The sequence below is a fragment of the Oncorhynchus gorbuscha genome, unplaced genomic scaffold, assembly GCF_021184085.1.
Source record: "Oncorhynchus gorbuscha isolate QuinsamMale2020 ecotype Even-year unplaced genomic scaffold, OgorEven_v1.0 Un_scaffold_1284, whole genome shotgun sequence".
NCBI lineage: Eukaryota > Metazoa > Chordata > Actinopteri > Salmoniformes > Salmonidae > Oncorhynchus > Oncorhynchus gorbuscha.
This window is the reverse complement of record NW_025746105.1, coordinates 78,572-105,233: the sequence shown is the minus strand read 5'-3', so window position 1 is coordinate 105,233 and position 26,662 is coordinate 78,572. Positions and strand designations below refer to the sequence as shown.

General features: G+C 42.1%; 1 protein-coding gene across 5 annotated transcripts; it reads left to right on the top strand.

Moving 5' to 3' along the window:
- Positions 1–652: 652 nt before the first annotated feature.
- LOC124022063 (jupiter microtubule associated homolog 1-like) lies at positions 653–26,546 on the top strand. 5 transcript variants are annotated; one of them, XM_046337125.1, is made up of 7 exons: positions 12,545–12,636; positions 13,097–13,238; positions 13,413–13,793; positions 14,112–14,267; positions 20,771–20,898; positions 21,127–21,154; positions 26,026–26,546. In XM_046337125.1, the coding sequence occupies exons 2-7, from the start codon at positions 13,205–13,207 to the stop codon at positions 26,157–26,159; spliced, it is 861 nt and encodes a 286-aa protein (XP_046193081.1). In that variant the 5' UTR covers positions 12,545–12,636; positions 13,097–13,204; the 3' UTR covers positions 26,160–26,546. The 5 variants fall into 5 exon arrangements, with proteins under 5 accessions (XP_046193083.1, XP_046193082.1, XP_046193081.1 ...); XM_046337123.1 differs by having other exon boundaries at positions 26,023–26,546; XM_046337124.1 differs by having other exon boundaries at positions 12,571–12,636; positions 13,162–13,238; positions 26,023–26,546.
- The last annotated feature ends 116 nt before the right edge of the window (positions 26,547–26,662 follow it).

Here is a 26,662-nt window from a genome sequence, read left to right as displayed (position 1 = left end):
TATTTTGTCTCTGTTTCGTTGGTGACTGGGTCATTAAAACTGGTGAAAATATTTGTAATCATTCATTTTAAGAGTGTGTCCTTGTGCGTACAACAGCTCATGCTCACCAATCCCCCTTTTCAGTATGAAAACATAATTATGGAGATTTTATCAGCGAAAAACCAACACAGTGATTGAACTGTAAAGCTTGATGATCTCCACTGACTGTATAAAATACAACGTAGCAATGTTGGCACTGTCAGTGTAAAGAGTCACTCAAAATGGGGAAAGAGGATGTTAGGACAGTGTTACTATTGTATGAAGACAAGCCAAACAAGTACAGTAACTTGAGTAACATTGTGTCCATACTCATCATCATTGGATAACATATTGATACTGTAAAGATACTGACAGCATTTTTATCTAAATCAAGTACTAATAGAAGATACAGAATGGGAATGAAAAGGGTAGTAAAATAGCACTTAATATGATTTAAGGTGACTTTTTGAGACAATTGCTTCGCACAGGGGGGAGAATGTTGCCTTTCAAAGAAAAACGATTGACGTCGACTGGTGGTATGTGCCACCAACCAGAAAGAGGGTCGGTAAGGGTCCGTCCAACCAGAGCGAGTGGAACTGAGGTGGGCTGGGACTTATGGGCTGGGATAACTTGTCGCTGCGCTCTTCCTTCTGGTCTCTCGGGCGCTCAGTCGGGTGGAGTCAGTATTTCAGTTTCTGTGTATCCTGCGGAGGATTTAGAAAATCACATTTTTGTAGTTTACCGTGTTACATATCGAAATACGAAAGTAGTGAATTAGACAGTCGACATGACGACGACAAAAACATTTCAAGGGATGGATCCCGGTGCGAAAAGCAGTTCCAGGTAAAAATGAAATCCGAAACATCTTCATGGACAAACAAAAGAAAATGGGATCCACTTACCAGCCAGTATTGGAAGCTAACCGTCCAGTTGTTGGGCGGGGGATTTTTCCTGATTTAGCTAAATTGTATTAATGGCACAATTTGTCTTTGTAATTAGCTGATATGATGGTGTGAAGAGGGCATTTGGGCTAGTAGCGGCATCAGCGACCTGGTTACTACTGCTAGCGGTTCCATCTACCACACCAGAGGCCCGTGGCGTTACTGGAAGTTGGGATTTAGCTTTGAAAATGAGCTGTTTAGTGTAAAGGACACGGCATCAGGACACATTTAAACAGAATGGACAATTTGAGGACAACTTCGCTAATCACATAGCTATCTATAGTAGTTGTCTGTCTGGACTGCAACTTGTTTTGTTAACTTGTCTACTTCGCTAGCTAGTGACTGGTATGGATTGCTAGCTCACATTCTGGCTAGCAGCAAGCTCAGCTGTCGCGTAACACTTTTATTTGCAGAAACAAGCACTTGCTCTTCGTTTGCAAGCTCCAAACCCTATAGTCTGTAGGCCTCTGGTGCCCCCAAACTGGGTACTTGTTAGTTAGGTAGCTAGATTTGCCTACATGCCAAGTTTAGCTCCTTTTATGGATGTTTCTAAGAATACGGCTGACTCAAACAATTTATTAGGAGTTCATTAACTCCTTTAAAAATATGTATTGTCTACGTTTTGAGCACTTATTTGAGGCCAAGGGTCTGCACGCAATCAACTTTGTTTCACTGCCAGAAAAACTGATGCACCGCGTGTATTCATGCTGTAGTATGGGACCTCCTGACTTTGCGGCGGCTGGATGTCATGGGGAGGAAAAATAGTCCGTTTTTTCAACCCGTGTTGCGTTTCGGGCAGGCCGGACAATAGGCTATTTCGTTGTTAACCCAAAACGTGAGCTGTAACGCCGTTTTGGGCTGGATAGTTTTGCTACAAGTAGACCAACGGTGAAATCATAACCATTCTTTCCGGTATTTGTATTCCAGCTAGCTACGTTGTCGACTAATTGGTGGCTAATGCGGGTTTTACTTGGGTGGGGGCTTAGCTAAGCCTGCAAATCTTTGCTCGGTTCATCTTTGCTTTAGCCATCTTGGTCGGCCCTACTGCTGACCAGTCTAGAAATGCTTGCTTTCCCGACAGCAATCCAACTTTGGCAGCCTTTGGTAATAGCAGATAAGGTCATCAAAGGCTTTCAATATATGGGACAGCATCAGGCTCGCTATCTTTATAATCAATCTAACGTTACTGTTGAACAACTTGTCGAGTTGTCCCACTTTTCTAACCACAGTGCCTCTCACAGGAAATATTTGCCGTTTCATTGTTGGGTGGGGTCTCAAATAGCCTTTTCTCTTTTCAGCCTAGTGGAAAGCATGAGCTCATCTTAGCTATCACACAGGGTTAGCAAGTCTGCTTTGGACATTACATGAACTAATCGTGGCATACATACAGCACCAGCAATAACCAAATCCAGTTCTTTCATCTCGCCACTGTCTTGTTTTTTTTTACCCCATGGTGGGAGGAAAGTTGAATTTTGTATCCCGTCTGCCTTTGGACAGCTGCCTGGTGTCAGCTGGTGCATTCAGCAGTCTGGAGCTGAATAGAGGGGAGGAGGGGTCGGGGAATGGCTCTGCAAACGCATCAATTCCTCCACCCGACTGTCCTTAGTCAAGGGGGGAAAAGGCTTTCCTTCTCATTCTTGTGACCCTTCTGTTTGCTAGGAGGAAAGAATGTCGGTTTGGAAGTGGGCTTTGTGGGCTGTGGTTATCCTCTCTTGCCCTTTTGCTATTCAGATCACATATTAAGTCTATCTGATGTTTTCTTTTACCTTGACATTGTTCCATGTGCTTAAGGGCAGGCCATGTCCAGCCATGATCTAGCTTAGATTTCTCCAATCAAATGTTGGAACGGCTATGGAATGATAGCCATCCCATGTGTAACTGCTGCGGAATTTCTGCCGAGCTCAAATCAGCGACTGTCTAGCCTGGCAGATTGCAGGCGCGTGGAGTCAGCTGTAGTCAGGAGAGATTGTGAGTATCCCTCGGTCTGACAGCTGAGGCTTAGGGGAGTGGACCTTACTGTGAATGGAGAGAAAGAGGGGACTGGAGCAATGAGGTGTCTGTGTGGCTTCAGAGCAATATGTTTGTATTTGTCGTGTAATGATTTCAGCAGTGCTGCCGCTGATCACTGGTGTGTGACGTGGTCTTTGTGTATTTAGCATGTCCTGGGAGAGGGGGTGTCAGTTCAATAGTGTGTGTGGCAGTCAGTCAGATGACAGTCCTGACCCTCCCTTTGTTGTCCTGCAGGGTGCTGCGGCCGCCGGGCGGGGCCTCCAACATATCGTTCGGCACAGACGAAACCCCCCCTGTACGCAAGAACAAAATGGGCTCCAACATTTTCCTAGAGCCCGACGATCCCCACGCCCATCGGAGGAGCAACCCACCCGGTACTTCCTAGCTACTCACATTGGTTCAGAACCAGTGTACACACACATCCAACAAACATCCACTGGGGCAGGGTACAAAAATGTGGCATGGCAAAAGAATACCCACACACATTGAGTGCTTGAACAATGGGCCCAAAATGGGAATCATGCTGACAAAGACCCTTTGGGATAAAACTATGTGGGCATTCATTCAATCAGTGTCCAGACTCCAGTCAATCACGTTGGATAATGTGCATAGTGTACTGTTTTTCCACCTGACCTACATAGACTGACTTGTAGTACAGCAGGGCCTTGATGGGGGAGCTACCTCACTGTCAGGCTGGATCTGGCTGACCCTCCCTGGCTCTAGTAGTGTACACCTACACATGTAAAAGAAGGGTGTGGTAGGAACTGATCTCACATGTTTTAACAATCGCATCTCCTCTATGTAGAAATCTATTTACTGTTGTAGTGGTGTATCTGTGCCCACGTATGAAGGGTGGAGAATGTGGTGTGCATGTGTGTGTTAACTGTAACCTCTGACCTTCGGAGCCAACAGCTGCATGCAGTGTTCACACTCTGCCTTCCTGCTATTCCACATTGTCTCAGGCTAGGTTCAAGTTCAGTTCAGACAAACGACCGGTGTCATGGTATGCACATTTCAATGGATACACCTGGATTATTTGGTTTTGTTTGCTTCAGTGCCGTCTCGTCTGGAATTTGATTACTTGGTCTAGGCTAGCCTATATTTAATTAAGATTGCATTAGTCGATATATTTCCATGAATATACATGGATTTTCTGGTGTGTTTAGGTCGGGATATTCTTGGATTGCATGCATTGTTTTCTCTGTTAGTAGGCTATAGGATGTCGTCTTAGGCTGCTGTTTGCCTAATGAAATCACAATCTGGAAATGTAGCCAAAGAGATTTCTCTGGGCTCCGTGAATGTAGAAGATAGCCAAAAATGTATCGTTGTTTCTTTGGTCTTCAACTTCAAGGATAGTCACGGGAGGTCACTAACCTTGAGGTTAGAATGCATGACCATGCATGAATATATACTTAAAGGAGTAGTTCACTATTTTACAACTTTGTTAGATGGTTCCTCACCCTGAATGTTGTCTGGGCCAAGACAAAAACATTAATCTGTTGTTCAGTTTTCTTTAAACAGCCACTACAAACTTCAGCTAACCTCAGCCACTGCAAAATGTCAATCACCTGAATTAAATTCAAATCAACTCCATATTTTGTTTGTTACCTAAAGGTGATTTGGCCTTTAAAAAAAATAGAATTATAGAAACGTGCTCGCATGCCCCCATCACTTCCATTGCTTGTGTCTGTCTAAAGAACTGAACCATGAATTAGTTTCTCCTGGCTCATAGACTACTTTCAGAGGGAGGAACCATCTATTGTCAAGTTGTAAAATGGTGAACTAGTCCTCAACATGTATGATCATACTTACTTTACACAACCATAATGACATATTTGGTTGAAGTTCCACCCACTTGGTGTAGTAGAATATATGCCGCGATGTAGCATTGTGGTATTTAAATTCAGCCGTTGGCCTCTGCTTACATTGCTTTTGCCATAGCCTTTTCTGGTGATGCCCGGTTAAACTCACCATGGCCTTGAGATGATCCTTAGTGGGTTTTATTCAAGGGCCCACACAAGCCATTCTGCAGTCAGAGCAGTACCGTAGGCCATCATTGTAAATAAGAATTTGTTCTTAACTGACTTGCCTAGTTAAATAAAAGTACTGAGCTTCATAACAAGCCACTGGACCAGTGTGACTTATCTCTGCCTGTTTATCTTTTAGCCTCAGAAATGGGAACTGTGACGCACATATTGGAATTACACTCCATAAAAAATAATCCAGGTGAAGATTTGGTCATGAAGTACCTCCTACATAATGGCCAACAATCCAGTTTCAGCTTAACATTGTACAGCTTGATGGAGGTCTATATCAATCTCAATATTTAATTTAAATGTAATGGCACTATAGTCAATTAAGCATCACTTATTGGCCATGTCCACGGTTTATGTCCCATTACCAAGGCGAATATAAAAGCAGTAAAGCAGTCATTCAGCAGGGCCTGATAAACAGATGCAGAGCCATAATAAAGGAAACCTTGTTGAGTCACTGTGCCATTACTTCACAATGCTTTCTCCTCTCACTTCATTAACAAGCAGTGATATATTGACCAAGAATCATCCCTCTGTCTGGCTTTGTTCCTTCTAGTCATAGATGTCAGGTAGACTAATCTGTTGACTTCCCATTGTTTCTGCTCTACAGTTGTTGCTCAGTGGGAGTTTGTATGAGACTGTAGCCTAGTTTAAATGTTGGCCAAAATGCCCTTTTGCTGAGTGGGGTATGTGGGTTAGCCTATGAGTTTTGGCTCAGCATTCGTCTGGATTAGCCTACATCCACTGGCTGCTTTGCTGCTTGGTCTGTTGGTATCTGTCTGAGACTGATAGGTAGGACATCGGATTTGTTTGCATTAGTGGTTTTCTGCATTTTCTCATGTCATCTTGGCAAATAGTTCCTAGCAGTATTATGCTCAGTAAAAACATTGCCATACTACATGTTAGTCACTCAGTTCCACTAAAACAGGAATGCACCACAAATCAAGAGGGTAAAGCAAACTGTTACCAGCCTTCCACACCAGTCTTTAATCCATTTAGACCCATTCAACCAAATTGTAAAATCCGGCCAGTGAATACGTTTGTTTTGATCAATGAAATATAAAGTGGAAACAAACCGTAAAGAAACTGTCATGTTTTTATTAGCACTTCTAGCATTGACACTCCATTAACTATCATTAGGCCTAACACTAGTCACTATCACTGACCTAAACCCTTCTCTAAGAGAGCTACCGTGTATGCAGGCTATTACTCCAACCCTGTTGTGTTACTCACCCGAGTCAGTTCATCAAGGTCCTGGTCAGCAGCTAATTAGTAGAATCAGGTGTGCTGGAAAACCTACAGGAGGTAGTTCTCCCGGAGGAGGTCTGCTTTACAGAACTCTAGTAGTGAGGTCATCTGCTCTGACTCATTTGTGAAGTCTGAGTCATCACTTATTAACTGGGTGTTTCTCTCCGTAGGCGGGACGGCCAAGGGTACTCTGTGCGGAGAACCATCCGCCCCCCTTAGACGGTGCCAGCAGCCGCTCCTCTTCCCCAAAAACAATGAGACAGACGAGGTCATCACCTCCATCAACGTTCCTTTAGGGGTAAGGGTGAGGGGTCACTGTCATGTCGGCCATAGTTTTATTCATAGGTGTAATGTGTGTGTTTTCCACTGGTAAGACACTTGACTTGGTTTCTACAAGTCTGCTGTCATGGATGGTTTTCAGTGATTCTCAGTCCTGTATTTTTGAACTGACTTAAATGCTGATGATGTAGTAAAATGACTCAGCCAAAATAAAGTAAAATGCTGACTGTTATTCTCCATCTGACAGGTTGAGGAGTGCCAGCAGGCAAGCAATGGTAAGTATCTCTGGTTCCATTTCGAATGGCAGTATTTTAATATATGGTATTTATGTACAGTACCAGTCAAACGTTTGGACACCTACTCATTCAAGGGTTTTTCTTTATTTGTACTATTTTCTACATTGTAGAATAATAGGGAACACATCAAAACTGTGAAATAACACATATGGAATCATGTAGTAACCAAAAATGTGTTAAACAAATCAAAATATATTTAATATTTGAGATTCTTCAAAGTAGCCACTCTTTGCCTTGACAGCTTTGCACACTCTTGGCATTCTCTCAACCAGCTTCATGAGGTAGTCACCTGGAATACATTTCAATTAACAGGTGTATCTTTCTAAAAGTTATTTTGTGGAATTTCTTTCCTTTATGTGTTGGAGCCAATCAGTTGTGTTGTGACAAGGTAGGGGTGGTACACAGAAGATGGCCCTATTTGGTAAAATACCAAGTCCATATTATGACAAGAACAGCTCAAATAAATAAAGAGAAATTACAGTCCATTACTTTGACTGACCTTCATGTGTTAATCTGGAAAATTAAGAGCTTTTAAAGTTTATTCAAGTGCAGTCGCAAAAACAATGAAGTGCTATGATGAAACTGTCTCATGAGAACCGCCACAGGAAAGGAAGACCCAGAGTTACCTCTGCTGCAGAGGATAAGTTCATAAGAGTTACCAGCCTCAGAAATTGCAGCCGGAATAAATGCTTCAGAGTTCGAGTAACAGACACATCTCAACATAAACTGTTCAGAGGAGACTGCGTGAATAAGGCCTTCATGGTCGAATCACTGCATAGAAACCACTACTAAATGACACCAATAAGAGACTTGCTTGGGCCAAGAATCAGGAGCAATGGACATTGGACCAGTGGAAGTCTGTCCTTTGGTCTGATGAGTCTAGATTTGAGATTTTTGGTTCCAACCACTGTGCCTTTGTGAGATGCAGAGTAGGTGAACAGAGTATCTCCGCATGTGTGGTTCACAGTGTGAAGCGTGGAGGCGCTTTGCTGCTGACACTGTCTGATTTATTTAAAATTCAAGGCACACTTAATCAGCATGGCTACCACAGAATTCTGCAGCAATACGCCATCCCATCTAGTTTGTGCTTAGTGGGACTATCATTTGTTTTTCAACAGGACAATAACCCAACACACCTCCAGGCTGTGTAAGGGCTATTTGACCAAGAAGGAGAGTGATGGAGTGTTGCATCAGATGACCTGGCCTCCACAATCACTTGACCTCAACCAAATTGAGATGGTTTGGGATGAGTTGGACTGCGGAGTGAAGGAAAAGCAGCCTACAAGTGCTGAGCAGATGTGGGAACTCCTTCAAGACTGTTGGGAAAAGCATACCGGGTGAAGCTGGTTGAGAGAATGTCAAGTGTGCAAAGCTGTCATCAAGGTGAAGGGTTGCTACTTTGCTACTTCTAAAATTCAGCAAAAAAAGAATTGTCCTCTCACTGTCACCGCGTTTTATTTTCAGCAAACTTAACATGTAAATATTTGTATGAACATAAGATTCAACAACTGAGACACAAACTGAACAAGTTCCACAGACATGTGACTAACCTAAATTCAATAATGTGTCCCTGAAATAAAGGGGCGTCAAAAGTAACTGTCAGTATCTGGTGTGGCCACCAGCTGCATAAAGTACTGCAGTGCATCTCCTCATGGACTGCATCAGATTTGCCAGTTCTTGCTGTGAGATGTTACCCCACTCTTCCACCAAGGCACCTGCAAGTTCCTGGACATTTCTGGGGGGAATGGCCCTAGCCCTCACCCTCCGATCCAATAGATCCCAGACGTGCTCAATGGGATTGAGATCCGGGCTCTTCGCTGGCCATGGCAGGACACTAACATTCCGGTCTTGCAGGAAATAACGCACAGAATGAGCAGCATGGCTGATGGCCTTGTCATGCTGGAGGGTTATGTCAGGATGAGCCTGCAGGAAAGGTACCACATGAGGGAGGACGATGTCTTCCCTGTAATGCACAGCGTTGAGATTGCCTGCAATGACGACAAGCTCAGTCCGATGATAATGTGACACACCGTCCCAGACTATGACGGACTCTCCACCTCCAAATCCATCCCACTCCAGAGTACAGGCCTCTAATGCTCAGTGTAGTGCTCAGTCCTTCGACGATAAACGCAAATCCGACCATCACCCCTGGTGAGACAAAACCGCAGCTCGTCAATGAAGAGCACTTTTTGCCAGTCCTGTCTGGTCCAGCGATGGTGGGTTTGTGCCCATAGGTGACATTGTTGCCGGTGATGTCTGGTGAGGACCTGCCTTACAACAGGCCTTACAAGCCCTCAGCAGCCTCTCTCAGCCTATTGCGGACAGTCTGAGCACTGATGGAGGGATTGTGCGTTCCTGGTGTAACTCGGGCAGTTGTTGTTGCCATCCTGTACCTGTCCCGCAGGTGTGATGTTCAGATTTACTGATCCTGTGCAGGTGTTGTTACACGTGGTCTGCCACTGCGAGGACGTTCAGCTGTCCGTCCTGTCTCCCTGTCGCGCTGTCTTAGGCGTCACAGTACGAACATTGTAATTTATTGCCCTGGCCACATCTGCAGGCCACATGCCTCCTTGCAGCATGCCTACGGCACTATCACGCAGATGAGCAGTGACCCTGGCCATCTTTCTTTTGGTGTTTTTCCAGAATCCGTAGAAAGGCCTCTTTAGTGTCCTAAGCTTTCATAACTGTGACCTTAATTTTCTACCGTCTGTAAGCTGTTAGTGTTTTAACAGACGTTCCACAGGTGCATGTTCCTGAATTGTTAATGGTTAATTGAACAAGCATGGGAAATTGTTGTAACCCTTTACACTTAAGATCTGTGAAGTTATTTGGATTTTTACCAATTATTTTTGAAAGACAGGTTCCTGAAAAATATACTTTTTAACTACATGATTTCATATGCCATTTAATAGTTTGTCTTTACCATTACTATTTACTATAGTGAAAATAAAGGAACCCCCTTGAATGAGTAGGTGTTTCAAACCTTTGACTGCTACTAAAATAATTTAGTTTCAGGGAACACCTTGTAGTCAACTCAATCAGATTCTCTTTGATCCAGTTGTCCCTTTCATAATGCCTGTGGTCAGTCATCTGTTCTGTAATGATATAATGCTGTTCCTATGACAGCAAGGCTATTTATTAACTTCCAGGTGCTGCTAACATTAGTGAGAGTGTGTTCTTGGATAATGCAGGGTTAAGGCTTACACATCTTGGTGCATTTAAAAAATAGATATTTGTCATCCTGTTCCTGACTTTATGGTCTTGTCTAAGCACTGTATACGGGTTTGAAATGGTACTGGACTGGCAGAGGACCCTTATTAAGGCTTTTTATTTGTCTGGTCCCTCCAAGTGTTTCGGACTGACACTGATGCTGTACAATTCTCAGGTGTAAAATGTAATGGTCAAGTCAGTGTTCTGAAGGAAGAAACACAGCTTTATGTTCCTTGATAAAATAGGCTTAGAAACACTGGTTTAAACACTTTGCCTAATGTGTTATTGGATAATGGAGGGTTAAGGACTCCATACTGTAATGGCTTGTCAGGAAATTTGACTTTGAGATTCTGGACATCACTAATGGGCAATTGACTGCCTCTAGCAGTGTGATTTCATTACAGATGACATTTGCCTCATGGAGGACTGTTGAGTTCAATTTATTGCATCTGCTTTGATTTGAGTTATGCTCGTACATTTATGCATATTTTACTGAAAGCAACACATTTTCTGAATCTATCCCTTGTTATTTGTTGAGCTGTCATTTGGAAAGTGGTAGCAGGACCCATCAGGTTGTCCTTGCAACCAAAGTGCTACTGTTATCAGATATCCTGTCAATTCAAGGTTTGGATGATATTTACACTGAACATAAATATAAATGCAACATGTCAAGTGTTTGATTCATGACCTGAAATATAAAATCCCAGAAGTGTTCCATATGAAGAAATATCTTACTTCTCTCATTGTGAACAAATTTGTTAACAATCCCTTATTGTGAGCATTTCTCATTTGATGAGAACCCATCCACCTGACAGGTGTAGCATATCAAGAAGCTGATTTAAACAGCATGCTCATTACACAGGTGCACCTTGTGCTGGGGACAGTAAAAGGCCAGTTTTGTCATCATGCCTCAGATGTCTCAAGTTGAGGCAGCTTGCAATTGGCATGGTGACTGCAGGAATTTCCACTAGAGCTGTAGCCAGATCATTTAATGGTAATTTCTCTACCATAAGCCACCAATGTTTTAGGGAATGTGGCAGTATGTCCAACCTCTGAGCATGTGTATGGTGTCTTGTGGGCAAGTGGTTTGCTAAATGTCAAGGTTGTGAACAATGTGCTCCTTTGTGGCGTCGAGGTTGTTATAGGCAGATAAGCTAAGGACAACGAACACAATTGTATTTTACTGATGGTAATTGTAATGCTTCGATGGTAAGATCCCAAGGCCCATTTCTTTTGAAGGTATCTGTGACCAACAGATGCATATCTGTATTCCCAGTTGTGAGATCCATAGATTAGGGCCTAAATAATAGATTTCAATTGACTGATTTTTGGTCATGAAATTTAACTCAGTATATTCTTTACAATTATTTCATGCAGCATTTTATATTTTTGTTCAAGATATAAGTTTTTGTAGTGAATAAGTGCTGTGCCTCCATTCTAGCATGGCTAGATCATAGGCTGTGTTTACACAGGCAGCCCAATACTGATTTTATTCATTTTTTTTATTACCACAATTGTCCTTCTTGAGCAATCAGAATCGCTCTCTTGCCAATAATTGGGCCAAAGATCAGTTCGGTTGCCTGTGTGAACGCAACCTGAGTCATATCAGATCTCTGATCAGTGGGCCAGGTAGTGATGACCCTGATAGTGTCGTCTCCTCTGTGTTGTGTGGTAAAGGAGACTGCCCCGAGGAACCTGAAGAGAAGGAGCAGAAGGAGGAGGCACCACAGCCCTCTGCCCCCTCGGGAGCTGCCGCCAACGCAGCCGCCCCCTCCGGCCGAAGAAACCCCCCAGGGGGCATGTCCAGCCTCATCCTGGGTTGAGGTCTGGTTTTGTTGGAACGTTTTTATTTTTGAAATAATTGCCCCCATTTCCCCCTTCCCCACCTCAGTCCCACTGTTCTTCCCCACTGTCTAATACAATCCACCACGTCCCCTCTGAGCCATGGAATTTGCCCCCTACCTGCCAACCCCCTCATGTTTTTACTTTTTTTCTAATTAAAGAGAACCGTTGACAGAAGCACTTTATGTATCTCTTTTTCCCCTCCCCCATGTCAGTCCATTCTGTAGTGTGCCTATATTGCGCCTGATGGAAAAGGCATGTTTTTGCTTGTCTCATTCTCACCCTGTTGTAAATGGTAAAGAAAAGTATTCAAAAAAGATTTGATGCGTGAATTTCTAAATACAATAAAGATTGATATGAATTTGTTCATTTTGCTCCTGGTTTTTTATTTTTATTGGAGGAAAGATGTATTTTATGTGGCTCTCAAATGTTTTTAGTTATGCATGTTATACCACACTGATAATTTACTGTAAGCCAACTATTTGAAGCCATAAGTGAAAGATATGAGTAACGATTTGGTCAGCCTGTTTTTTACAGATAAATCCCATTTTTACATGTTAAGACACTTCCAAAGCACTTTTAATAATGTCCACACGGTGGAGCTGATACCGTCTGGAACACATTGGGCGTGGGAATGACTTACCCCCTCCTTCCCCTGCTGGGAACAGTCAAACGAGGCTGAACCACAAAGTGAAAGGATTTTCTTAGCTTGTGAGATTTGCCACTTGGACTGGACTATAGGGAGACTGGAATCAAATTGTAAGTATTTGTTTATTGCTGTTGTCATTTTTGGTCGTAACTGAACAGTCTAGAAAAACAGTAAAATCACACTATATGCTCCCAACAATTGAATGGGTAAACCTAAGAACAATTGTTTCGGCAATGCAGTGATTTATTTCTTAAACTCTATTCCCAATCTTATCTTGATCTCTGTCGTTTTCGGCATTGTTGATTAGTGCCCGTAAGTAAGATTTTCACTGTTAGTCGACAAGTATTATGACAAATTATAATTTTGCCAAAATGTTGGTGGGTTAGGTTTACTCTTTAAATTGTTGGGAGTGTATATAGTGTGAGACTTTATTTTTTTGTACATTGACCTTGCTCGCTTAGTAAGCACAAATGGCATGTTGAGTCAATGCTTGTATTAGTCAATGCATATTATTCAGGCTATCCACGTTGGCTCTCAGATTAATTTGTCTCAACCACTGATTGTTGTCAGGTGTGAACCTTTTCCTGTGAAGAGACCACTGTTTCTCAGAACCCCCTGTTTGTTTTTCTACGAAGGAGAAAGGCCTTAACATGGCATTGGTCTTCAGCTTGTCCACTCATGTTTCTCATCACTGGGACTGAGACATGCAAAAGTAAGGCATTCTTGCAGGCACAATTTGTAATACTTCTACCAACACCATAACTTCCAAAATGCTCACATCGAGTGGTCTAGGAGTTTTGTTTTATCCAAACTACACTTGTCAGATCTAACTTTTTCTGTACTTACAGTCCTGTGTAATTTGGTTTTCTATCTATTGCTTAAACAGGTCTAAGTCAGGGCCCAGAGTTGAAGCAGGTCATCCAGGTGGACTCTGGGAAGGATGCAGTCCTAGAGTGCTCTGTGAACTTCAATGGGATATCTCCTGGTAATGTAAACATAGAGAAGGTCATTTGGTGGAGGCTGGACCAGAATGGTCTTCACAGAGGTGGACCTGTGTTCATATACAACCTATCCAATCAACAATCATCCAATCCCAGGATGCCACTGAGCCCAAAATATCAGCTTCCCATACCACCTGCCAATGAGAAAGACAAAGTTGTGTCCCTGTTGGTCAAAGAAACCCAGCCTGAAGACGAGGGTCTGTATAGGTGTGTGGTGAACACTAACAGTGGAAACACAAATTGTAACTTCATGCTGAATGTCACAGGTGAGCTCAAAGCTTTTGGAGTCCAACGTTTATAGGTAGGGCCCTGAGTATTTCCCAGTCAGGAAAAACGAAGGGCTTTACACATAGTTTTGAATTCAAAGTGCCTTCCTCACACCCTAACACTGACCATTTAGTATTCTCATTTTTGCATCATGATTTCCACTGTGCAGAGGATCCATCAAGAATTCTTGCTTTTCTCACATTAACCTCTATTAGTATCCAATATAAATTGACTTACCCTACAAACATGACCTAGTTGATTGCATACCTGAATGCAATGTGATTTTCATTTATAATGATTCTGATTTTGTGCGTTAGTGTTACAGTACGACACCAGCACTGAAAATGCTGCGAATCAACAGGAGATTCCAAAGAACAGTTACATGAATGTGGCTGCTGTATGTGTGGTAGTAGGCTCTCTTGCCATTGGACTGCTGCTTCTCAAGCTGTTTCAAGCCAGAAGACTCAGACAAGGTGAGCACCCAGGGTCATGTCCATTAGGGCACACTGTTGCAAAATGCTTCAAGATGTTATTCAGTTCCTCCCCATTTCAGACTGCTTCTTTCCATTTCATGCCTAGTGAACATGACCCTGCTTTTCAGTCTCCGCAGAGAGGAATGCAGAGTACTGGGTAGATTAGTAGAGTACTTTCTGTTCTGGCTAAATGCCAGGATGTTGCTGTAGAATAAGTGTAATGGAGAACTAACTCCTCAGACAAGATGGGTCCTGCTGAAACAAGGTTTATATTGCTCTGTTGTTGAATGGACCAAAAGAGAAATCTTTCCTACTGATGAGTCAACAGGGTCAATAGAAGGTAGGCTCTGAGGGTCAGGTTTTTCCTACTGATGAGTCAACAGGGTCAATAGAAGGTAGGCTCTGAGGGTCAGGTCTTGACACGTTCCTGAATAACAGAGAAACACCTGAGGGAATGGCATCTAAAACAATTGCATAATCTTTAGGTGTTACAGGGACCGTGTAAAGTGATAAGAATTTCTTATAACTGAGTAAAATACCCTCTGCATTTGCCAGTTGGCTCACCAATAGGATATTACTTCGGAACCAATATTCTAAAAACAAAGAAGTATTTTTATACAATATATCCCGATTATTCCATATATAATATCTGTTTGGAGAACAATTGTGTTTATAAATTAAGGACCGTGACAAGAACCTGCTGTTGAAAAGCAGAAAGTTTAACTTTTTTTTGTTGTCAATATTATAATTGCAAAACAACATGAAGTTAAGGCCACCAAAAGTAGAGAAGACATGAGGAATAAAATTCCAGATAGAAGTGGGTCTTCTTAGGAATTGTTTTATCCAATTGATCTTAAAAGTATTATTTAAAGTAGTAAAGTCCAGAACATTCAGTCCACCATTTTCACAAGTGTTAATTACAACAGTTTTCCTAATGTAATGGGTACGGTTTCTCCACAGAAAGTTGAAAAGCATCTGGTCTATCTCCTTGCTTATTTTACTGTCAAGATATAAAGATAGTGTCATATGTTAGTCTAGAGATACCTTCAGCCTGGGTTATTAGGACTCTACCTTTTAAAGATAAGTCCCTCTGTAGCCATTGATTTAGCTTCTTCTGGGGTTTTTTAATAAGAGGGTTAAAGTTTAGTAAGCCTCTAGACTTCTGATCCTTTGTAATGGTTCTGCCTAAATATGTAAGTTCTTCTTTTACTGCAATACCATAATATGAAGGTGTCACACAATCTTTGACAGCCATGAGTTCACATTTATTAATGTTAAGGTATAGACCAGATGCTTTGGAAAAGGATTGTATCACATTGATCGATATGGGAATTTAGTTAGCGTCTGTCAGAAAAAGTAGTATCATCAGCCAGCTGGCTTGTAATAATTTCTTTACCAGCTATGGAAATACCTTGTACAGGACTATTATTTAAATAATTTGCAAGAAGTTGGGTGATTAATAAAAACAGGTACGGAGAGATGAACGAGTGACTCATTACCCGGCAAGGGTGGTCATGATACGTCATCAGAAGTGTCCACTTAATTTGATGGCTGAGGGGAAGGGTGTCTTGGACTGTAACCATGGTCTCTTTAAAAAATAAAAAATAAAATGTCTTTCTTAAGGCAGCTCTAAAATGCAGCTGTTTCAGCTTAGCTCAGTGCTTTCAGTGGTGGTGGTGGGGCTAGCCACCGGAAAATACAGAGCGTTGCACTTGATTGGCTCAGTTTTCTGTCACTCATTGGACAGTACGTCATCCCCAATTCCAAGGTTAGAGCTCAAATTTAGCCATAGAGTTATGTTAGAAGTGCCCATTACATCAAATCACATTACATCTACAGTAGCTTTGATTGGACTGATCATGTCAACATCTTACTTTCCAAGTCTTAGCAAGCAGTAATTAGTTGTCGACAATCTACTGGCAAATCCTTTTTAATCCTCGTCATACGAAGAGAAATAATGAAGAGAAATTATAGATAAATTGTATTGGTGCTCATCGGCCATTGTACATAAAGATTGCACAATGTTAAATTCAACAATGAGTCATTTTTAAGGAATAAGTGGCAAACTGCAAGCGTTGCAAAGAAACCACTAATGTTAGCCTGCTATTCAATGGAGTGGCAGTGCCCCCCCCCTCCCCAGTTCCCACCATAAATCCAGAGAATGCCCGACTTTGACAAATTTTGTCCAAAAGACTGCTGTGCCACCCTAACAAGGTGAGTCCAAAAATGTATTGTATGCTGCTGCATAAATGATGTAATATGTCAGGGAGAAGTGTATACTGTAGCTAAGAAAGTAATACTAAGTGTATGTTGTGTCGTAAGCTGTTAGTAGCCCATGTGCCTCACCCTAATAATTTGGTCTATTTTCACCAACACAGTATTGTAAAAACATCATAGTTGTGGTGCTTGGCTTGGACGTGCAAATTCAGCACACACAACATTCTAAAATAGACTTGTGTTATTTGACGGGTCACATTAAAAGCTTATTTAACGCGTCAAATAGTGTTATATGACTTGTCTTTTTTGACACGCAAAGACTCAAACGGCGTTCAAGGTGCCTCACAGGGAGTACACTAAGAACGGCCCATGTTCGGAATTCTGTCGCTGTACATTTCAAAAGTGCTGAACAAATAGTTATATTGACTACGTCTGTTGTCGCTTGCTCATTAATGTCTTAATCGAAATTACGGATCACTTTTTATCCGCTTGTTGTCCCTTTATGCCATAGTTTGTACATCTCAATGCCATAGTTTGTACATCTCAAGTTTGCCTCAATGCCAGTTTGTACATCTCAATGCCATAGTTTGTACATCTCAATGCCATAGTTTGTACATCTCAATGCCATAGTTTGTACATCTCAATGCCATAGTTTGTACATCTCAATGCCATAGTTTGTACATCTCAATGCCATAGTTTGTACATCTCAATGCCATAGTTTGTACATCTCAATGCCATGTTTGTACATCTCAATTGTCAGTAGAAAACCACATTTGTTTAAGCAAGTCTGCCATATCAGCAGTAAATGAGGCTGGTAGTAAACTTAATCTTGGCAGTAAGTATTCCTCTTATCCAGAGGCGCCCAAAAATACAGATTTCCGATTGTTATGAATGCTTGAAATTGGCCATTCCGATTAATCGGTTGACCTCTAGTCCAGATGGGATAGGGCAGTGTGATGGAGATTGCATCGTCTGTGGACCTGTTGGGGCGGTATGCGAACTGAAGTGGGTCTAGGGTGGCAGGTAAGTCGGAGGTGATATGAACCTTGAAGAGTCTCTCAAAGCACTTCATGATGACAGAAGTGAGTGCTACGTGGCAGTAGTCATTTAGTTCAGTTATCTTTGTCTTCTTGGGTAATGCTCTGAGGATGCGGCTAGGGATGCCATCTGGGCCAGCAGCCTTGCGAAGGGTAACACGTTACTCACGTCAGCCACGGAGAGGGGGAGGGTCCGCAGTCCTTGTTAGCAGGCCGCGACAGTGGCGCACCGTATTATCCTCAATGCGGGCAAAGAAGGTCTTTAGTTTGAAAGCGAGACGTCGGTGTCCGTGGCGTGGCTGGTTTTCTTTTTGTAGTCACCCCTTTATGTAGTAATCCATTTACTGGTGTAGTGGCGTATCCGTGCCCACGCATGAAGTGTGGAGAATGTGGTGTGCATGTGTGTGTTAACTGTAACCTCTCACTGCCAGAGCCGACAGCTGCATGCAGTGTTAACACTCTGTCCACATTGTCTAAAGCTAGGTTAAAATTAGAGGTCAACCGATTATGATTTTTCAACGCCAATACTGATTATTGGAGGACCAAAAAAAGACGATAACATTATTCGGATGATTTTTATATATATATATATACTGAATGAACAATGAACCCTTTTATTTTAACATAATATAGTACATTAAATGTATTTACTCTCAAATAAATAATGAAACCGGTTCAATTTTGTTTAAATAATGCAAAAAAAGTGTTGGAGAAGAAAGGTAAAGTGCAATATGTGTCATGTAAAAAAGCTCACGTTTAAGTTCCTGGCTCAGAACATATGAAAGCTGGTGGTTCAATATTCCCAGTTCTTCAATATTCCCAGTGAAGAAGTTTTAGGTTGAAGTTATTATGGGAATTATTTCGCGTCGACTATTTCTCTCTATGCCATTTGTATTTCATATACCTTTGACAATTGGATGTTCTAATTGGCACTTCAGTATTGCCAGCCTAATCTCAGGAGTTGATAGGCTTGAAGTCATAAACAGTGCTGTGCCTCAAGCATTACTAAGAGCTGCTGGCAAACGCAGTAAAGTTTGAATGAATGCTTACGAGCCTGCTGCTGCCTACCACCGCTCAGTCAGACTGCTCTATCAAATAGTAGACGTAATTATAATATAATAACACACAGAAATATGAGCCTTAGGTCATTAATATGGTCAAATCCGGAAACGATCATTTTGAAACAAACGTTTATTCTTTAAGTGAAATACAGAACCGTTCCGTGTTTTATCGAACGGGTGGCAACCCTAAGTCTAAATATTGCTGTTACATTGCACAACCTTCAATGTTATGTCATAATTATGTAAAACTCTGGCAAATTAGTTCGCAACGAGCCAGGCGACCCAAACTGTTGCATATACTGTACCCTGACCACGCGTGCTATGAATGCAAGAGAAGTGACACAATTTCCCTAGTAAATATTGCCTGCTAACATGAATTTCTTTGAACTAAATATGCATGTTTAAAAATATATAATTCTGTGTATTGACTTTAAGAAAGGCATTGATGTTTATGGTTAGGTACATTTGTCCTTTTTTCGCAAATGCAATTTTGTTAAATCATCCACTATTTGACGAAGTAGGCTGTGATTCAATGATAAATTAACAGGCACTGCATTGATTACGTGCAACGCAGGACAAGCTAGTTAACCTAGTAATATCATCAACCATGTGTAGTTAACTAGTGATTATGTGAAGATTTGATTGCTTTTATAAGATAAGTTTAATGTTAACTAGCAACTTACCTTGGCTCCTGTCTGCACTCACGTAACAGGTGATCAGACAGTGTCCTCGTGGAGTGCAATGCAATGTAATCGGTCGACCGATTGTTATGAAAACTTGAAATCGTCCCTAATTAATCGGCCCTAATTAGTCGACCTCTAGTTCAAATTCAGTTCAGACAAGCAAACGGTGTAATGGTATGCACAATTCACCGGATACACCTGGATTATTTAATTAGTTTGGCTTCGGTGCCATCAAGTCTGGAAGTTGAGTACTTGGTCTAGGCTGCCTGTATTTAATTAGAATTGCATTGATATATTCCCATGAATACACCTGGATTATTTGCCTGTGTTTAGGTCTGGATATTCACGAATGGCTCGTACTGTTTTCTGTGTTAATAGGCTTCAGGATGTTTACTTAGGCTGCTGTTTACCTAATGACATCACAATCTGGAAATTTGGTTGAGAAATACCTCCTACATAATGGCCAAAAATCCAGTTGTTTTCAGCTTAACATTGATATAGACCTACATCTTGATCTTGCAGTACTATCTGAATGTTTAATTTAAATGTAATGGCACTATAGTCAATTAAGCATCACTTATTGGCCATGTCCACGGTTTATGTCCCATTACCAAGGCTAATGTGAAAGCTGTAAAGCAGTCATTCAGCAGGGCCTGATAAACAGATGCAGAGCCATAATAAAGGAAACCTTGTTGAGTCACTGTGCCATTACTTCACAATGCTTTCTCCTCTCACTTCATTAACAAGCAGTGATATATTGACCAAGAATCATCCCTTTGTCTGGCTTTGTTCCTTCTAGTCATAGATGTCAGGTAGACTAATCTGTTGACTTCCCATTGTTTCTGCTCTACAGTTGTTGCTCAGTGGGAGTTTGTATGGGACTGTAGCCTAGTTTAAATGTTGGCCAAAATGCCCTTTCGCTGAGTGGGGTATGTGGGTTAGCCTATGAGTTTTGGCTCAGCATTAGTCTGGATTAGCCTACATCCACTGGCTGCTTTGCTGCTTGGTCTGTTGGTATCTGTCTGAGACTGATAGGTAGGCCATCGGATTTGTTTGCATTAGTGTTTGCATTAGTGGTTTTCCGCATTTTCTCATGTCATCTTGGCAAATAGTTCCTAGCAAATAGTTCCTTTTGATTAATGAAATATAAAGTGGAAACAAACCGTATAGAAACTGTCATATTTTTATTAGCACTTCTAGCATTGACACTCCATTAACTATCATTAGGCCTAACACTAGTCACTATTACTGACCTAAACCCTTCTCTCAGAGAGCTACTGTGTATGCAGGCTATTACTCCAACCCTGTTGTGTTACTCACCCGAGTCAGTTCATCAAGGTCCTGGTCAGCAGCTAATTAGTAGAATCAGGTGTGCTGGAAAACCTACAGGAGGTAGTTCTCCCGGAGGAGGTCTGCTTTACAGAACTCTAGTAGTGAGGTCATCTGCTCTGACTCATTTGTGAAGTCTGAGTTATCACTTATTAACTAGGTGTTTCTCTCCGTAGGCGGGACGGCCAAGGGTACTCTGTGCGGAGAACCATCCGCCCCCCTTAGACGGTGCCAGCAGCCGCTCCTCTTCCCCAAAAACAATGAGACAGACGAGGTCATCACCTCCATCAACGTTCCTTTAGGGGTAAGGGTGAGGGGTCACTGTCATGTCGGCCATAGTTTTATTCATAGGTGTAATGTGTGTGTTTTCCACTGATAAGACACTTGACTTGGTTTCTACAAGTCTGCTGTCATGGATGGTTTTCAGTGATTCTCAGTCCTGTGTTTTTGAACTGACTTAAATGCTGATGATGTAGTAAAATGACTCAGCCAAAATAAAGTAAAATGCTGACTGTTATTCTCCATCTGACAGGTTGAGGAGTGCCAGCAGGCAAGCAATGGTAAGTATCTCTGGTTCCATTTCGAAAGGCAGTATTTTAATATATGGTATTTATGTACAGTACCAGTCAAACGTTTGGACACCTACTCATTCAAGGGTTTTTCTTTATTTGTACTATTTTCTACATTGTAGAATAATAGGGAACACATCAAAACTGTGAAATAACACATATGGAATCATGAGTAACCAAAAATGTGTTAAACAAATCAAAATATATTTAATATTTGAGATTCTTCAAAGTAGCCACTCTTTGCCTTGACAGCTTTGCACACTCTTGGCATTCTCTCAACCAGCTTCATGAGGTAGTCACCTGGAATGCATTTCAATTAACAGGTGTATCTTTCTAAAAGTTATTTTGTGGAATTTCTTTCCTTTATGTGTTGGAGCCAATCAGTTGTGTTGTGACAAGGTAGGGGTGGTATACAGAAGATGGCCCTATTTGGTAAAATACCAAGTCCATATTATGACAAGAACAGCTCAAATAAATAAAGAGAAATTACAGTCCATTACTTTGACTGACCTTCATGTGTTAATCTGGAAAATTAAGAGCTTTTAAAGTTTATTCAAGTGCAGTCGCAAAAACAATGAAGTGCTATGATGAAACTGTCTCATGAGAACCGCCACAGGAAAGGAAGGCCCAGAGTTACCTCTGCTGCAGAGGATAAGTTCATAAGAGTTACCAGCCTCAGAAATTGCAGTCGGAATATATGCTTCAGAGTTCGAGTAACAGACACATCTCAACATAAACTGTTCAGAGGAGACTGCGTGAATAAGGCCTTCATGGTCGAATCGCTGCATAGAAACCACTACTAAATGACACCAATAAGAGACTTGCTTGGGCCAAGAATCAGGAGCAATGGACATTGGACCAGTGGAAGTCTGTCCTTTGGTCTGATGAGTCTAGATTTGAGATTTTTGGTTCCAACCACTGTGCCTTTGTGAGATGCAGAGTAGGTGAACAGAGTATCTCCGCATGTGTGGTTCACAGTGTGAAGCGTGGAGGCGCTTTGCTGCTGACACTGTCTGATTTATTTAAAATTCAAGGCACACTTAATCAGCATGGCTACCACAGAATTCTGCAGCAATACGCCATCCCATCTAGTTTGTGCTTAGTGGGACTATCATTTGTTTTTCAACAGGACAATAACCCAACACACCTCCAGGCTGTGTAAGGGCTATTTGACCAAGAAGGAGAGTGATGGAGTGTTGCATCAGATGACCTGGCCTCCACAATCACTTGACCTCAACCCAATTGAGATGGTTTGGGATGAGTTGGACTGCGGAGTGAAGGAAAAGCAGCCTACAAGTGCTGAGCAGATGTGGGAACTCCTTCAAGACTGTTGGGAAAAGCATACCGGGTGAAGCTGGTTGAGAGAATGTCAAGTGTGCAAAGCTGTCATCAAGGCGAAGGGTTGCTACTTTGCTACTTCTAAAACTCAGCAAAAAAAGAATTGTCCTCACTGTCACCGTGTTTTATTTTCAGCAAACTTAACATGTAAATATTTGTATGAACATAAGATTCAACAACTGAGACACAAACTGAACAAGTTCCACAGACATGTGACTAACCTAAATTCAATAATGTGTCCCTGAAATAAAGGGGGCGTCAAAAGTAACTGTCAGTATCTGGTGTGGCCACCAGCTGCATAAAGTACTGCAGTGCATCTCCTCATGGACTGCATCAGATTTGCCAGTTCTTGCTGTGAGATGTTACCCCACTCTTCCACCAAGGCACCTGCAAGTTCCTGGACATTTCTGGGGGGAATGGCCCTAGCCCTCACCCTCCGATCCAATAGATCCCAGACGTGCTCAATGGGATTGAGATCCGGGCTCTTCGCTGGCCATGGCAGGACACTAACATTCCGGTCTTGCAGGAAATAACGCACAGAATGAGCAGCATGGCTGGTGGCCTTGTCATGCTGGAGGGTTATGTCAGGATGAGCCTGCAGGAAAGGTACCACATGAGGGAGGACGATGTCTTCCCTGTAATGCACAGCGTTGAGATTGCCTGCAATGACGACAAGCTCAGTCCGATGATAATATGACACACCGTCCCAGACTATGACGGACTCTCCACCTCCAAATCGATCCCACTCCAGAGTACAGGCCTGTAATGCTCAGTGGGGTGCTCAGTCCTTCGACGATAAACGCAAATCCGCCCATCACCCCTGGTGAGACAAAACCGCAGCTCGTCAATGAAGAGCACTTTTTGCCAGTCCTGTCTGGTCCAGCGACGGTGGGTTTGTGCCCATAGGTGACATTGTTGCCGGTGATGTCTGGTGAGGACCTGTCTTACAACAGGCCCTACAAGCCCTCAGTACAGCCTATTGCGGACAGTCTGAGCACTGATGGAGGGATTGTGCGTTCCTGGTGTAACTCGGGCAGTTGTTGTTGCCATCCTGTACCTGTCCCGCAGGTGTGATGTTCGGATTTACTGATCCTGTGCAGGTGTTGTTACACATGGTCTGCCACTGCGAGGACGTTCAGCTGTCCGTCCTGTCTCCCTGTCGCGCTGTCTTAGGCGTCACAGTACGAACATTGCAATTTATTGCCCTGGCCACATCTGCAGGCCACATGCCTCCTTGCAGCATGCCTACGGCACTATCACGCAGATGAGCAGTGACCCTGGCCATCTTTCTTTTGGTGTTTTTCCAGAATCCGTAGAAAGGCCTCTAGTGTCCTAAGCTTTCATAACTGTGACCTTAATTTTCTACCGTCTGTAAGCTGTTAGTGTTTTAACAGACGTTCCACAGGTGCATGTTCCTGAATTGTTAATGGTTAATTGAACAAGCATGGAAAATTGTTGTAACCCTTTACACTTAAGATCTGTGAAGTTATTTGGATTTTTACCAATTATTTTTGAAAGACAGGTTCCTGAAAAATATACTTTTTAACTACATGATTTCATATGCCATTTTAATAGTTTGTCTTTACCATTACTATTTACTTTACTATAGTGAAAATAAAGGAACCCTTGAATGAGTAGGTGTGTTCAAACCTTTGACTGCTACTAAAATAATTTAGTTTCAGGGGACACCTTGTAGTCAACTCAATCAGATTCTCTTTGATCCAGTTGTGCCCTTTCATAATGTCTGTGGTCAGTCATCTGTTCTGTAATGTTAGAATGCTGTTCCTATGACGAGCAAGGCTATTTATTAACTTCCAGGTGCTGCTAACATTAGTGAGAGTGTGTTCTTGGATAATGCAGGGTTAAGGCTTCACACATCTTGGTGCATTAAAAAAATAGATACTACATCTGTTCCGCTGTTATGGTCTTGTCTAAGCACTGTATACGGGGGCTTGAAATGGTACTGGACTGGCAGCGGACCCTGGGAGGATCTTGTCTGGTCCCTCCAAGTGTTTGACTGACACTGATGCTGTACAATTCTCAGGTGTAAAATGTAATCCAAGCAGTGTTCTGAAGGAAGAAACACAGCTTTATGTTCCTTGATAAAATAGGCTTAGAAACACTGGTTTAACACACTTTGCCTACGTGCTGCTGTAAGCCCCTACCGACTCCATACTGTAATGGCCCTCAGGAAATTTGACTTTGAGATTCTACATCACTAATGGGCAATTGACAGCCTCTAGCAGTGTGATTTCATTACAGATGACATTTGCCTCATGGAGGACTGTTGAGTTCAATTTATTGCATCTGCTTTGATTTGAGTTATGCTCGTACATTTATGCATATTTTACTGAAAGCAACACATTTTCTGAATCTATCCCTTGTTATTTGTTGAGCTGTCATTTGGAAAGTGGTAGCAGGACCCATCAGGTTGTCCTTGCTTCAACCAAAGTGCTACTGTTATCAGATATCCTATCAATTCAAGGTTTGGATGATATTTACACTGAACATAAATATAAATGCAACATGTCAAGTGTTTGATTCATGACCTGAAATATAAAATCCCAGAAGTGTTCCATATGAAGAAACATCTTACTTCTCTCATTGTGAACAAATTTGTTAACAATCCCTTATTGTGAGCATTTCTCCTTTGACGAGAACCCATCCACCTGACTGGTGTGACATATCAAGAAGCTGATTTAAACAGCCTGCTCATTACATAGGTGCACCTTGTGCTGGGGACAGTAAAAGGCCAGTTTTGTCACTATGCCACAGATGTCTCAAGTTGAGGCAGCTTGCAATTGGCATGCTGACTGCAGGAATCTCCACTAGAGCTGTAGCCAGATAATTTAATTGTAATTTCTCTACCATAAGCCACCTCCAATGTTTTAGGGAATGTGGCAGTATGTCCAACCGCTGAGCATGTGTATGGTGGGCAAGTGGTTTGCTAACTGTCAATGTTGTGAACAGTGTGCCCCATTTGTGGCGGCGAGGTTATGTTATAGGCAGATAAGCTAAGGACAACGAACACAATTGTAATGCTTAGATGGTATGATCCCAAGGCCCATTTCTTTTGAAGGTATCTGTGACCAACAGATGCATATCTGTATTCCCAGTTGTGAGATCCATAGATTAGGGCCTAAATAATAGATTTCAATTGACTGATTTTGGGTCATATGAAATTTAACTCAGTATATTCTTTACAATTGTTTCATGCAGCATTTTATATTTTTGTTGAAGATATAAGTGTTTAAGTGCTGTGCCTCTCTCCATTCTAGCATGGCTAGATCATAGGCTGTGTTTACACAGGCAGCCCAATACTGATTTTCTTCTTCTTTTTTATTTTTTTATTACCAGAATTGTCCTTTTGGGCAATCAGATCCACTCTCTTGCCAATAATTGGGCCAAAGATCAGTTCGGTTGCCAGTGTGAACGCAACCTGAGTCATATCAGATCTCTGATCAGTGGGCCAGGTAGTGATGACCCTGATAGTGTCGTCTCCTCTGTGTTGTGTGGTAAAGGAGACTGCCCCGAGGAACCTGAAGAGAAGGAGGAGGCACCACAGCCCTCTGCCCCCTCGGGAGCTGCCGCCAACGCAGCCGCCCCCTCCGGCCGAAGAAACCCCCCAGGGGGCATGTCCAGCCTCATCCTGGGTTGAGGTCTGGTTTTGTTGGAACGCTTTTATTTTTGAAAGAATTTCCCCCATTTCCCCCTTCCCCACCTCAGTCCCACTGTTCTTCCCCACTGTCTAATACAATCCACCACGTCCCCTCTGAGCCATGGAATTTGCCCCCCTACCTGCCAACCCCCTCATGTTTTTACTTTTTTTCTAATTAAAGAGAACCGTTGACAGAAGCACTTTATGTATCTCTTTTTCCCCTCCCCCATGTCAGTCCATTCTGTAGTGTGCCTATATTGCGCCTGATGGAAAAGGCATGTTTTTGCTTGTCTCATTCTCACCCTGTTGTAAATGGTAAAGAAAAGTATTCAAAAAAGATTTGATGCGTGAATTTCTAAATACAATAAAGATTGATATGAATTTGTTCATTTTGCTCCTGGTTTTTTATTTTTATTGGAGGAAAGATGTATTTTATGTGGCTCTCAAATGTTTTTAGTTATGCATGTTATACCACACTGATAATTTACTGTAAGCCAACTATT